General features: G+C 27.8%; 2 protein-coding genes and 1 long non-coding RNA gene across 4 annotated transcripts in view; 1 reads left to right on the forward strand and 2 right to left on the reverse strand.

Moving 5' to 3' along the window:
- Positions 1 to 14,461, reverse strand: part of LOC105846055 (interferon-induced very large GTPase 1) — a 140,135-nt gene that overhangs the window by 96,099 nt on the left and 29,575 nt on the right. The gene's annotated exons all lie outside the window — the stretch shown is intronic.
- Positions 1 to 14,461, forward strand: part of LOC136079289 (uncharacterized) — a 32,270-nt gene that overhangs the window by 2,701 nt on the left and 15,108 nt on the right. Inside the window, exon 2 of the mRNA XM_065795022.1 lies at positions 12,608 to 12,730. Within this exon, the coding sequence (XP_065651094.1) occupies positions 12,608 to 12,730 (123 nt within the window). The remainder of the gene's footprint in view (positions 1 to 12,607; positions 12,731 to 14,461) is intronic.
- LOC136079037 (uncharacterized) lies at positions 7,878 to 9,551 on the reverse strand. The gene is made up of 3 exons (XR_010637885.1): positions 9,481 to 9,551; positions 8,686 to 8,784; positions 7,878 to 8,030 (listed from the first exon to the last, which is right to left on the reverse strand). It is a non-coding gene; the product is annotated as an uncharacterized LOC136079037 (long non-coding RNA).

The following is a 14,461-nucleotide window of genomic DNA, read 5'->3' on the forward strand; positions in this document are numbered from 1 at the left end:
TATGAGCAACTTAGTTACTTGGTCTGACTGCCGCGTCCTCCAAAAAAATCGGATAAGTATATTCAAATACTGTGTTACATTACAGAATACTTACTTTCTAGTAATTTGTGTGTTCAGAAAATAGATCATGCACTTGATCGAAAAGCTCACAAAGGATAGATGGTTTTCATAGACCACTGGAATCCCAGAAGGACCCTAAACAAGTTAACGAATAAAATTCTTATCATTATAAATATGTTATACAAGTAAATCCACAAGAATCCAAGGACTATTGTTTAACAGCGAGGCTATTTAACTACAAGTTAGTTCCTCTTTCTTAATTTATACTGTGCTGGTAAAACTAACCCGATAATTGAAATGAACCTGTGAATTGCGTGAATGTCAAATTTAATTCAACTTTAGAGTTTTAAATGTTTAAGTTGAAATTTTTAACTTGCACAATTTTAAGGCTGTATTTTCTTTGTGCCTCTCCAGGACCGAGATTACTAACTAGTGGTTCTTCACCTATAAAATGACAGGATGCGATGAAAATTTTTTAGCTTTTAAGCTATAATGTAATGGTTATTAAGTATAATAAACGGTAGAATCTTGTTAGATAATATGGTAATTAGCATTTATTATACTATTATTTCAGTTACACAGTTTAAAATTAGTTAACTACTTCAATTAATATAACTTTAAAGTATTTAAAATGTTTCAAACAACCGTTTTAAAAGCATTTAAAACCTTGTCATAGTAAAGATATAACTATTTTACTATGACAAGGTTCTAACTGCATTTTTGGGGGTATTTATTTTTCAATGAAGAGTAAAACATTTTTTTAGTTACAAATATTGATGCTAAAGGCAAATGCTAATGTAATCGCGGGTGAAAAATATTACCAATGTTATATTTTAACCAAAATAGATTATTTTGGTTAAAATATAACATTTTTTGACATCGATTTATCTTGAAACTACTCACGGATCAGTAAGAAACTTGTCAAACCAACGCGACGATCTGCCCAAGAGGGGTAAATCTTTATCGAGATATCATTTCTAACTGACCCCAGCCAAAAACCGAAGGCAGGGTGTGTGTTTGTTGAGCTATAGTCGGCGGAAAAAGATTACTACATCTGTCCATACATCCGCGGAGTAGTGAAATAACATCCGCACATTTTTGTGTAATACTATCGCTTTTTTCTTCATCCTGAATTAACATCCGAGAAACAACATCATAAATTTCATCGATGCATAATAGCCTCTTTAGAAAGATGTAACTACATCCGGGATTTTTTCTCGATGTGTAACTACATCCGCCTAAAATAATCCATTATTAAAAATTAAATAAAAAATAAATTGAAATAAATTTCCGGACGTAGTTACATCCGAAAAAAATCAGATGTGTAACTACATCTGGTTAAAATAACGCATTTTTAAATTACTTTATTCCCGGATGTAGTTACATCCGAAAAAAATGAAATATGTAACTACATCTGGTTAAAATAATGCATTATTAAAAAAAAAATCGGATGTGGAGTTACATCCGAAAAATCTACAGATGTAGTTGCACGGATGTTATTATACATCAATAAAATTTGGGATGTTATTTCTCAAATGTTATTATACATCAATGGGTATCTTTGATGTTATTTCTCGGATGTTATTATACATCGATGAAATTTTGGATGAAATATTTAAAATGCCTGATCATTTCCGTCATTAAACAAAATTAATTTTCTTATCAAAAGTTTTAAAAAAATGGTAGATTACTTAAATTATTACTTGATTTATGCTCATTTTGATGTGCATTTGTTTAAATCAATCTTTGTTACTTTTACTTTGTTAAGTAAAAGTAACAAAGATTGATTAAAAATTTCACTTTTTTGGAGTGAAATTTTTAAATTAGGTTATTTAAAAATTTCACTTTAACAAAGTATTGCATAAGTAAAATACTATTAATAATAGCTCAACATAAGAAAATCATTAGAGCGTTTACCCATTTTTTTACAAGTTGCTGTAAAAAATAAGTACAATGGGTTATTATATTATTTTGTTATTGTTTTGATATTTTCATATATTATTATTTGTAGGTTATTATATTATACTATTACATTATGGGTAAATATAGATTAAGAAAGGGTACATCAAACTTTTAAAAGTTTTGATTTCAACTCGGCAGATAATTTTTATGGTGCCACCATATGTATTTACTTCCAAAATTATATATATATGTATTTACTTTTTGTATATTTGGTTGATCTGCCAGCAAATGAAAAAGGGCGGTTCATACTTTTTAAATTAAATCAAAAACTGTATAAAGTTTTTTTACGTTTTACTACATATGCTCAATAAATGTAAATAATTTTTTCTGGAAAAAAAAATTTCGCGGGGTAAGGTAGCTTTGCCGGTGAAAATTGTTAAGAATTAAAGTTTTAATCAAGTATTTATTGATTTGGCAGTTTTATTTACTTTTATTTCTAGCTTAAGAACATAAAAAGCAAAACAATGTTAAGTTATAATATAGTCATAAAAACTATTTTTTTTATCTTTAATTATTTTTTTGTTTACAATGTTGTAAAAAGAAGCGACTTAAATTTTTTTGTGAATTAAAGTCTGTAATTTTTCTGTTTTTCATACTTGCTCTTATGTCTTCTTACTGCCGTATCTTTTTTCAAAATCGCATACGGAAAGTGCTGATTCAGTAATTTCTTTGACTTCCATTTCACAAGATTGCATGTGTAAAGGAAAGAACGTAGCTTCAAACTGAGTAAACAGATATTTGAGAAGATCAAATTTAGAGATTAGGCATTTAAACACTTGTTCTGATATTTTTTCCTTCTTCCAATCATTAGCTCTTCGATAAATAAAGCTTCTGTATTGAGAAAAAAACTTTTTTTGTGATCTTACTGCTGTGTCTCCGTACTGCGAGGTTTTTCTATATCCTTAATTGTTTTAATGGCAAACTTTCTTGATTTCTCTATCTGAGCTTGACAAAAGAGTAAAAATAAGGCGTTCCGAGAGGACCAACTAGACTCCATTTTGAATGTTTGTGTGGCAAGTATTCAGTTTTAATATCTTGTTTATTTCAGCAGTTACAACACTGTTACGAAATGACCTGGACCATCTACGATATCGTGTTTTACTTTGTACATTCGTGTTTTTTTTCATACCGCATGATACCCATTTCGATGGACTAAATGAAACATTCAAAGATCCTCAACAGTAAAAGTGTAATCACTCATATAGAGTTAAATGAAAGCTTCTGCTGTCATAAGCCATCTGCTGTGGCAAATACTTCCACATTTTACTTTAGAAAGATGTATGCCCATCTTGTCTGTGGACAAACATTGTATCAACTTATAACAGAGAGCTGCATCTGTTGAGAATGCTTTAAGAACTTTTAAGTAAAGGTTCTAGGATTTCTAGTTGTAAACATTTCAAGTCATTTTATGCTTTTGATTTTAGATAAAGGTTTTCCAATAGAGCCGGTAAGAAACAATCCTTTGAATTAATTGGGCAGCCCAGTTCAACAATTATATGCTTTAATGGTAATTTATTTCAATGCAGCATAAAAATAGACTAGAATAATTTTCTCCCTACTGATTATTTCAGATTTAATTGCAAACCTTGATCTTTTCCTAAAACTTATTTTGAGTTTGTAGTATCTCCCCCTACTACTTCTTAGGACTCATGGATAGCCCTTGGAACCATCTAATTGTTGAGCAAATGCGGTTTCTTTAGACGGTTTGCTTGAAAGCATTTAGGTTTTAGGTTGTGTGTAATTAGTAAGGTATCTTCCATCAGGCTCACAGCTCACAGTTATATGTTCTTCTTTTATAGTTCTAATGCGAATATTACTTGTGAGAGGGTCCTTGTTCTAACACTATGTTGAGTCCTTCCTTCCATTAATAAAAAAAAAAGCTTTAAGCTATAAACCTATAGGTTCTTCGTCAATTAATTTTTCTTCAGAATTTTCTTAATCACTCAATTGTTGCTTTCCTTGCTCTTCTTACTTTCATCTGATCAATTGCTTAATAAGACATATCAGGCATCAAATACTTCACTTCAATAAGCTCTAGAAGAAAGGATGTAACAATAGCTGATGTTGCTGCTGGTGAAATATCATATCTTATTGAAACTTCTGCATAATTGACTAATTCACATGTAGTTTTTTTTTCAAACCTTGTTTTGAAGTGGGATCTTCTGAAATCTTTTCCTTTTAACAATATGAATCATCCTAAATTAAATATTGAAATACAGTTGTCATTTTCTACATTTTATTTTTTCCATTTCTAGTTTTTTCTCAACTTCAGATTTCCTCTTTATTTTATTTTCCTCTTGCAAAGATGTTTTATAATAAATTATATAAGCCTAACATATATAATGTTTTTGTAGCTTGTATGTAAGTTTTTTAAAACAGTTAATGGTTTTAACTTAACAATACTAAATTAACAATATTAACAAGCACGTAATAAAGGGTACTTAAAATCTCTATACTGCGACCAAGGTAGCAGCCTGGATTTTTGCTTACCCCCTCTAATAATTATTTTACAAAAATACGATTTTAAAAACAAAAATTTTTAATTAAATAAATCAAGTGCTACTTAAATAAAACACTTTTGATATTTCCAAATTGTTTTGCTTTTCAATCCATGTTTTTAAATTACATATAACCATACACTGTATAATTGTATCATATCACTGTAAAATATGTACACAGCCCTGTATTACAGGACTGTAACAATAAAACAAAGATTGGGTGGCAAATAAAGCTTTCTCATATCCTCTAAGACAAAACCTTAGAGAGGTTACATGAAACTTTCTGTCTTAAATTGACACCAAGCATAATTAAAAGAATTTGGGCACAAAATTTTACAAAAATATCAATTTTATTTTTTCGTGTATCACTTTATATTAATTTTTATTTAAGAGTTATTTTTAGAGTAAGTTTTTGGGATATTGTTTTTTTAATTTTGGTTTTGTAGAGAATATTAAATTATTATAATTAAAAAGTTGAGTATTTTTTTTGTATGTTTAAGATTGATTTTAGCCTAAGAAATGTTCATTTTAAAAGTAAAATAATTTTTGAACAACTATTTGTCAATTTCTTAAAACAGAAAGAACATAGTACAAAGTACACAGTGAAATAACTCATTTTGAAGTTAATATACAGTTTAAGCAGTAGGAGAATAAAACCTCGATTTTGGTGTGATAAAGACAATCGCGATTTCTTGAAATAAGTCTTCGCAACATTTATATGCGATGAGAAAAACAGCATGAAAACTAGTTAATGGAACTGGCTAAAGCAGGAATTTTAACTGAAAAATTTATCAGAGCGGTTGGTATTCGTAGCTAAACAGAAGGAATAGAATACCAATTACTTTCCTCCGTTTGATAACGCTGGCCGTTAAGCAGTATTTTCAGCTAACTAAACACTCAATTTTCATAGTTTCACGGAAGGATGTGAATACGGCTGCAGACCTTTTCTCAAAATATCTCTTAAAGTCGGCACTTCTGACGGAAGAAGATCCTTACTTCGGCCAAAATAAGTTGATAACTTTGTTTCCATAGAGAGTCTTGTGTTTTTTGAAGCAGACATAGTTAGTTTATTATCTTTATTAGAATTGAAATTTACATGATTGCAAATAAAAAATTCAACTCTTTTCAATAAATTTTTGAAAAACGATAATCTCATAAAAACATAATTACTTAGCTCGTAACAGCTTGCAATAATTTACAGATTCTTCATCTCAAGGTAAAATTACAATATCATCATTAAGAAATAGATTTTCAATTACAGTAATTTTTTCTGAACTTTAAAGACATCATTTAAAGAAATTAAAGTCTGAAAAGTTCTTATGAAAAAAATCCAGTAAAAGTTAAAATAAAATAAGATAATTTTTTAAAAAACTTATCATTTATTTTAACTATTGTTTTTTTCAACTTTATGTTGCGCTTTTAGCCGATAAATTTTTTTTTTAGAAAAAAAAAATCACGTTATATCATATATCGTAAAACATAAAAAAAACTTTATACAATTTTAAGTTTCAATAATTTAAAAAGATTGAACCACCCTTGAGTTTATGCCTAAAACAACAGCTTTATGTACCCAAAAAATGCTATTCGCAGAGCTAAAATTATCCACCGAATTGAAAATCAAAAATTTTAAAATTATAATTTAACCTATTAAGCAAGGCTCATGTACATATTTGTTTGCATGTTAGGGTAATCGTAAATTAATTATAACATACGGGACTAATTGATTTGTTATTTGAAAATAATAGCGGAGAAGAGGTATAAAGATTTTCATCAAGTCGCTTGGTCTTTAGAAACATAAAAAGACTTCATACTATCTGTTGTGAACAATTTTTCAAAGTCAGTTAAAACGGTAGGCATTGTGAGAATCTAAAAGCGGCCAAGACTTTTAAAAAAACATTAATAAATTTTGAAAATGTTAAATATATATAATAACTATAATTATATGACATATTTCTAGATTGAAAAAATAAAATTTGATCACAAATTCTGCTTTGTAAAAAACTAACACTGCTTGACACTAAATACTTGTAAAACTGCTCTATAGTTAGACCACTTGGCTGGGTGGTATTAAAACCTAACTACACGCATCACCATGTAGCACTAGTTATAAACGTGGCAACAAAAAAATAATCATAAAATGTGCAGAACTAAAATTATTAGATACAAACTATATATGAGTTATTTTTTAAAATAAAGTATATCTTTTTTATAACTAATAATTACAAAAAATACAAGCATGTGTAACATTATTTATCTGCCATACCTTGTACTAGAGTACTAGATGTTTATTAACTTCGAGGAACAAAGTCCCAGTAGGCACAGCGACGTGACAAAAACGTGAATTTCACGTTATTTTGGCACGTGACAATTAGGTGACTTTTTGGGTCCCCGTGAAATTACGAATTCACGTGATTTATGGACGTGTTTTTCACGTTACTTTTGGCACGTGTAATATTTAGGTGACTTTTTGGTCCCCATAAACTGTCCAAAAGACGTGCTTTTTACGTTAATTTTGGCACGTAATATTTAAGCAATAATTATGCTTTATAATTACCAAGTGTTTGGATTCGTGTAAAGAAAAAAAACTTATCGTCGAGGAAATATTTAATACGTATTAAATTACATGGTTTTATTAGTCAGTATATTAGATCTTGACATAAACATTTTTAACTTGTAATAAAAGCTGCACTTTTGTTAAAATATCCTCCTTATATCCAATAAGTAATAAGTACAAGTCGTAGATCTGCAACTTACGAAGAGCACGCTTCAATCCACAAAGAGCACACTTCAAACTTAGTCTAACGAATCAGTCATATATTCTCCCATAAAAGCACACTTTAAACATAATCTAACGAATCAGTTGAGATTTCTCTGATAAGAGCACGCATCAAACTTTATCTAATGAATCAGATTTAGCTGAAAAGAAACAAATAAAATCTTAAATAATAATATGATTATTTAATAATTATCTTACAACTTTTAAAACAAATCTTACTTGGTGAGTTGCCAACTATTTTGGCAACAAGACTTTCTAGTGCTGCTATTTGTTTTCTTTTTTATCTAAATCGTTAAATAAGTTTGAAGAAAACATTACTACATACAGTGTAAAAAAATAAAAAAAGTCATTTGCCTTCTAATTTTATACTCTGATTGCTATAAAATAAGGATTTAATAAAAAAAGATAAACAAAAAAGTCGACAAATGATTGAAAAAAGAGAATTACAAAATAAAAAATAAAGTTAGAAAAATATTGTTTATCTATATATATCTATATCTAATATCTATCTATAGATATATCTATATCTATATATAATGTTATTAACTGATGGGTGTATTAAGAAATCTACTCACCTTATGTGATAACATCTGTGTATTATGTGATAACATGATAATTTGTTTTCTTTGTTTTCCTTCTTCTTATATTTGCATCTGTTTCTGCATTAACTTGTTCATACATTAACTCACTAGATGCAAAGGTGACAGCCCACGAAGTTGCTTTAAATGAGTAATCTACAAAGTTTTGAACAGCATTAAATGTCATTTTAGAATGCACACAAAAAAATTAAAACAATTTATAAAAATGTAATAGTTACCACATAACCACAAACATTATAGTGGGGATTTTATATCATGATTTTACTTACCCATGAAGATTTTCACCTTGAGGTCTGTGGAAACATTCACCATGGCTAGGAGCTCTATCTACCCTCATTTATATATAATATATTAAGTATAAAACTAAAAATATGTATAATAAAGTATTGTCAAATTAGGTTACCAATAAATACAGAGTGCTGAAGATTCTGGAACCAGAATCAAGTTACATTCTCCAACAAATTATGAACTAAATTAAACTCTTAAGCTAGGGCGCCTATATCTCAATAAAAGAAGACGAAAAGAGGGAAAAGTGAAATTTCTTAAACTTTAAAAGTTAAAAGGTTATTGGGTCTTACTACAGAATGATATTCCTAGGCAATAACATAACAATACCATTGGGTCTTTCTAGTCAGACAATATTTTATGCAGCAGCCTCATCATTTGTCATGTAAGCTGAATAAATTTAAGATCAATAGGTTATAATAACTTACTTATTATTAAATTAATTACATCGGCAAATTTGACAGTCTAAAATAATATACAATAGGGTAGAAAAAAAAAAGTATACCTTGTAGTAGGGTTTGATTTTTTGCGTGTTGCAATATGAGAATTATCTGCCATAACGTTACACAATTTTGAACTAAGCTTTGTAATATATTTATTAAACCTAATTTGATGAAGCTTAGATATAAATAATAATATGTTTAGATAAAATATTATATGTAAGATTTTATTTGTCAACTGTATTGTGGTGTTATAAGATATCTTATGCCTGAATAACTTCTTTTTTATTAATTATTATAAAACTACAATGCAAAATAACTATATTATTATAAAAGTAAAAAAAAAGTAATTACAATAATAAATATATAAACTACATATGTTTAACAAATATATAAATAAAATAAAATATTTCATATAATCATTATATTTAAAAAATCCGGAAAATTGTTTGCGGAAAATATCCTGAAAAATTTTAGAATATTTTCCCCCTCATTTTTTCCTTAATTTTGCATTCAGCCAAGTTATTTCTCAATTTTTTAAAAACTTTTCTTAATTTTTGTATGAATGATGACTAAAAACAACATAAAAACAATTAGATGAATAATATATACTTTAAGTTGTTGTATGGAAAACTTTTCGGATATTTGGAAAAAGATAAATTTCAGAAAAATTTCTGCTATTCCGGGAATATCATGAATAAGATAATCCCTGAAACTAATTTATAAAAAAATAGTAAATAAATCAAAGAATATCTTTCCAAGTTTCTAATCACAGGTTTTTATTGTGAATAAAAAAAGTTCCAAAATACACAATATTTTGGCAACGTAACTTTCACGTTTCAATCAAGTGAAATTGTCACCTGGACAAGGTCACCTAAAATATACATGATTGAAACGTGAAGAAGGAAACTAGGTAAGAGCACGTATCAAACTTTATCTAATGAATAAGTGAAGAGTTCCTCGAATAATAGTGAAGCGACACCAAATTTAGCTAAAAAGAAACATATAAAAACTTAAATAATAATATCATTATTAAATAATCATCTTAAATTACAAACTTTTAACACAAATCTTACATGATGAGTCATCAACTGTTTTGGCAACAAGATTTTCTGGTGTTGCTATTTCTTTGATCTAAATCATGAAACAATTTTTAAAAAAGGAATGCTATACTTGAATAGAAATTCTTGCTTTACATATTGGAAGGTCATGACATTAAAAGATAAGTATAATGCAATTTCAAATACTATAGCATCATAATCATCTTTTTGTGGGGAAAACATCGAACAAATCCGCGTAAATAACCTGTTTTATATTGTACATAATAACAATTGTAATAAACGATATAATATATATATATATATATAGAAATAATTTCATATAATTCAAATATATATGAATCATATAATATTTAAACATAAAAAAATTAAATAAATAAGTATTAACCTTTTTAAACAAGTAAAGCACTAGATCAAGATGTCTTATATTACAAAAAGATAAAGTATTTAACAATAATATATACATATGTCAATAATAAATAAAACATAACACATTTATTTATTGATATTATCTTGGATAAATTCTTTACGCTTGATAAAAACCAAATAAAAAAAGAAAATTTATTTTTGGTTTTTATTAACGACTCTTGAATAAAACTGATGAATAGTTTTATAGATCATCATTGCTCAAGGATCAAGAATAAGTTCTATGAGAACTTATAATTTGATATTAAATTTGTCATAACTTATTTTGTACTAAATTAAGTAAGCAAAATGGACAAATTCGCCAGTCTAATATATTATTTGAGTTTAATCTTATTTGTGTGGCAAAATAACGCTTGGAACTAATTTATTTAACTTAATTTGATATTACAACTTAAAATATTTGACTTTTTAATTCCGTTTTAAATGCAATGCGTTATAAGATATTATATTATATTATTTTTTTTTTTATTACTATAATACTACAATAAAAATTAATTATATTATCATAACAGTAAATAATTATAACTACTATATTGAATACAAAAACTATACTATAAAAAAATAATTAATATAATAAAAAATATTATTTCACATTTCTTATCCCAGGTTTTTATTGAGAATAAAAAAATTTTAAAAATATTATTGAGAATAAAAAAAGTTCCGAAAGACGCGATATTTTGGCACATATCTTTCACGTAACTTTCACAGAAATAATGACCTGGACGAAGTCACCTAAAATACACGTGATTGAAACGTGAATAAAACGTTGCGTGCCTACTGGGGTATTAAATGTTCTTTTCGTTACATGCTACATATAGTTTGCCACGAGATAGCCAGGATTTTTTAATATATGCACTAACTCTATCTAATGTTTGACAATGAATTTTATTAAATGTTGTTTCAATCGAACAGGGTAGTGTTGAAATTTAAAAAAAAAACGGTAATTTAAAATATGTGCCAATTAAATTCAGGAAAAAAATTTCTGTTTATCACTAGAAACGTTCTGTCCAAATCTCAACATTAATATAATTATTTAGAATGAGTTCAAACTTTCATTCGGCCTATTTTATCGCAGCTTATAGATCTAACTTTCTTAGTAATATAACTTCAAATTTGATTTTCAGTTTTAAACAATAATGAGATATAGCTTAAAGAGTAATTCTTTTTTAAAACTCAACAGGAATTTGTTTCTTTCATTATGGTCATAATTGTTATTATCTTGTTAATAATAACCATAAACACTTTATGGTTTCTGAGGCCAGTTGGAGATGATTTTGAATTTGCGCCAGCTCTTAGAAAAGCTGATTCCATCAACAGTTGTAAAGTATCAGAGTACCAAAAGTGCCATGTTGCGTATTTATGGTGTCCCTGTTAATCTTTTTGGGGTGCATTGTCAATACCACATTTGGAGACCTTTGTTAGGCTTAAGGTTTATTAATAGTAAAATTGGGAATTGGCTTGGACTAGTAATAGTCAGTTGCTTTGACTATGAAATAGTGCACTGAGTATTATCCTTGCTTTTAGTCAAGTTCATTACCCAATCAAAAAATGACCAAAGTACCCAAAACCATAAAACACAAAAAATCATTTTCATAACCAAGTTCTCTAAATCTATCATTCACTAGTACTCGTGAGTCTTATTTCTTGCAAAGTTCACTAGATCTACTTGCTTATTGTGAGGCTAACTTGAGTTTAACTGTCTCTGTCTTGCGATCTTTGTTCTTAATTGCTATTTTCTGAACAGCTTCCGCCTCCCTAAAAGTTGACCTTTCAGCAGAAAGGATCTTTACCTCCGGGCGGTATTATCAACTTTTCTTAATACGTTTGTTGAATTATAATCAGCTATAAGAAAAAAATCTTTTGGAGATTTAATGACTTGAAACCTAAAAATGTTTTAAGCCCCGAAACCTTTGCCCGCTAATTATACCTAAGAACTCAAAAAATGATTGTTCCTCTAACCTAAAAGTCTTAATATTTTTTCTATTTAGTCCATAAACTTATTTATATTTTAGAAGCTCCTGAATACCAAAAACTAGGATGAAGTAATCTTTTTGTGACTTTCAAATCCGGAATCCTTTTTGGATCTCCGCATTCCTGAACAGAACATTATTATTGCTGTTGTTATATTAAAGTTTCTTCTTTTTTGTTTTAGTTAATAAAAAAGCTAAAAAGTGATAAATTAATTATTGAAATTTATCCTTTGAGTTCAAAAAATTTGTTTTTCTTTTTATTCTTATTCACACTTTTGTACACGAATAGTACTCTGCAAAAGCAATAGTAGTATAAATATCTAAAAATATAAATAATATTAAAAAAAAAGATGATAGAAGCTAATATTTTATTTTATTCTAGTATAAAACTAATATTATTTATTTATTTTTAATTTTAATTTTAAATTTTGATTAATTTTGAATTAAAATGTTAGTTAAACTTTTCATAACTATTGGTTAAACAAATTATAAATTTAGAGAAAGTTAAATTTTAAAAAGTGAACTTAATTTAGGTACTGCCATAGTGTCAATAGTTATTATCACTCATCAGACAAATGATACAAATATAGCACTTGCTTTTTCAATATTGTTTGGAGCGTACAGTTTAAGTATTATTGCTGGGCCAAGTTTTGCAGGTAATTTTTTTATTTATGTTGTTATGAAAACATTTTTAGATACAGAAAATGAGTCTTGTGTAACAAGTTAATAAAAGTACATAATAAATTGCAAATTATTATTGTTATGTTAGCAAATTATTACTATTAATGTTATGATTAGCCTGTTTTCAGCTATTTAAAATCATTGTAAAAAATACTACATAGCACTTCATATTGTTTTTACAAACATTCTTTTTCTTTTAAAAACTTCACGACTTGATTTTTGAATTCTTTCATGTCAAGCCATTTAGATTCATTTGGCAATTTATTGTACAACTTTATCCCATTGCAAAAGATAGATTTTTGTCCGCTTTTTTTGTTCTGGATTTTTAAGTGGTAATTATTTCGATTTCTTGTAAAATAATTGTGCACTTTATTATTTTTTATACTTAATCCTTAAAAGCCATTCATTTTCTGTAGTTGAATAGTATTGTGTAAAAATGTAAAAACTTTCATTTAAATATTTTCTTTTACAGATGGCCAGTTTAATCTAGACGACAAATCATTACCATGTGTGAACCAGTCACATTTCAAAATTGTTCTTATTGCTTTGTTTTGTAACTTTTGTAGCATTTGAATTTCATTTTTATTTGCATTAAAGAATAATGAAGCACAATGTCCAAAATAAAGTCCGATAATTAGTATGTATTGTTTTGGCTCCCGACGTTAGATACCTACCAGTTTAGAACATGACGAGCTTTCTTTCTTTGCAATTTTAGCTGCAGTATAGCTAATGTGTTCAGAAAAGTTCAAATTGTAATCAATTTTAACACCCAGGTATTTTACACATTTACTGAATTTAACTACTTCATTTTTAAGGTTGACATATCTTTTCGGATACTTTTAAGTAATACTTAAATATTTTACCTTGGAACTTGTAATCAACATACTCGTTGACTTACCTGCAAAGAGATTAATGATTACATATCGGGTAGCTCTGCCAATATCATTCATGTATATTATAAATAACTGGGGCCCCAGTCCTGATCCTTTGGTTACACCTATCTCACAGGGTAACTCAGTTGATAATTGATCACCATTTCTTACTCTTTAAGTTCTTCCTGTTAAGTAGCTTATAATCCATTGAACTACTAAATCTCCCACTTTGTAGCACTTTAATTTTTCAATTAAAACTTTTCTTTTGATTGTTTCAAATGTGTTCAAGTTGTAGACCTAAGCCACGCCAACATACTGCTATCAATTGATGCCCTCCATTTTGAAATGAGTAGTTGAACTGCTGTTTCTGAAGAGTGAGTTTTTCGGAAGCCAAATTAATTTTTTTTAAGTAGCATGTTTTCTTCAAAAGAAGTAGATAACTGCATATGTACACATAATTCAAAAACCTTTTCAATCACTGCTAACATATTAAGTGGCCTCATGTCTTGTGGTAATTTGGGCGATGTCACTTACTGTATGGGTATTAGTGTGGATCTTTTTCAAGTTTTAGGAACAAAACCTGTTTTTGAAGATAGATTAATTATTCTCAGCAAATTTGGATATACTTTTTTTAAAGTTGGTACATTCAAATCTTCACGCATACTTTTTTTATCTTTAAGGTCATTAACTATTTTGTCAAGTTGATATTTAGAAATTTCTTTGAATTCAATCATTCCACTGACATGCTGTGATTATTTTATGTGAGCAACTGCCAATTGGCTGTTTAAATTTGTTATTGATTTTTCAGTTTAAGAATACTCTGTATGAGAAACT

This window comes from Hydra vulgaris, chromosome 04, assembly GCF_038396675.1.
Source record: "Hydra vulgaris chromosome 04, alternate assembly HydraT2T_AEP".
Classification (NCBI taxonomy): domain Eukaryota; kingdom Metazoa; phylum Cnidaria; class Hydrozoa; order Anthoathecata; family Hydridae; genus Hydra; species Hydra vulgaris.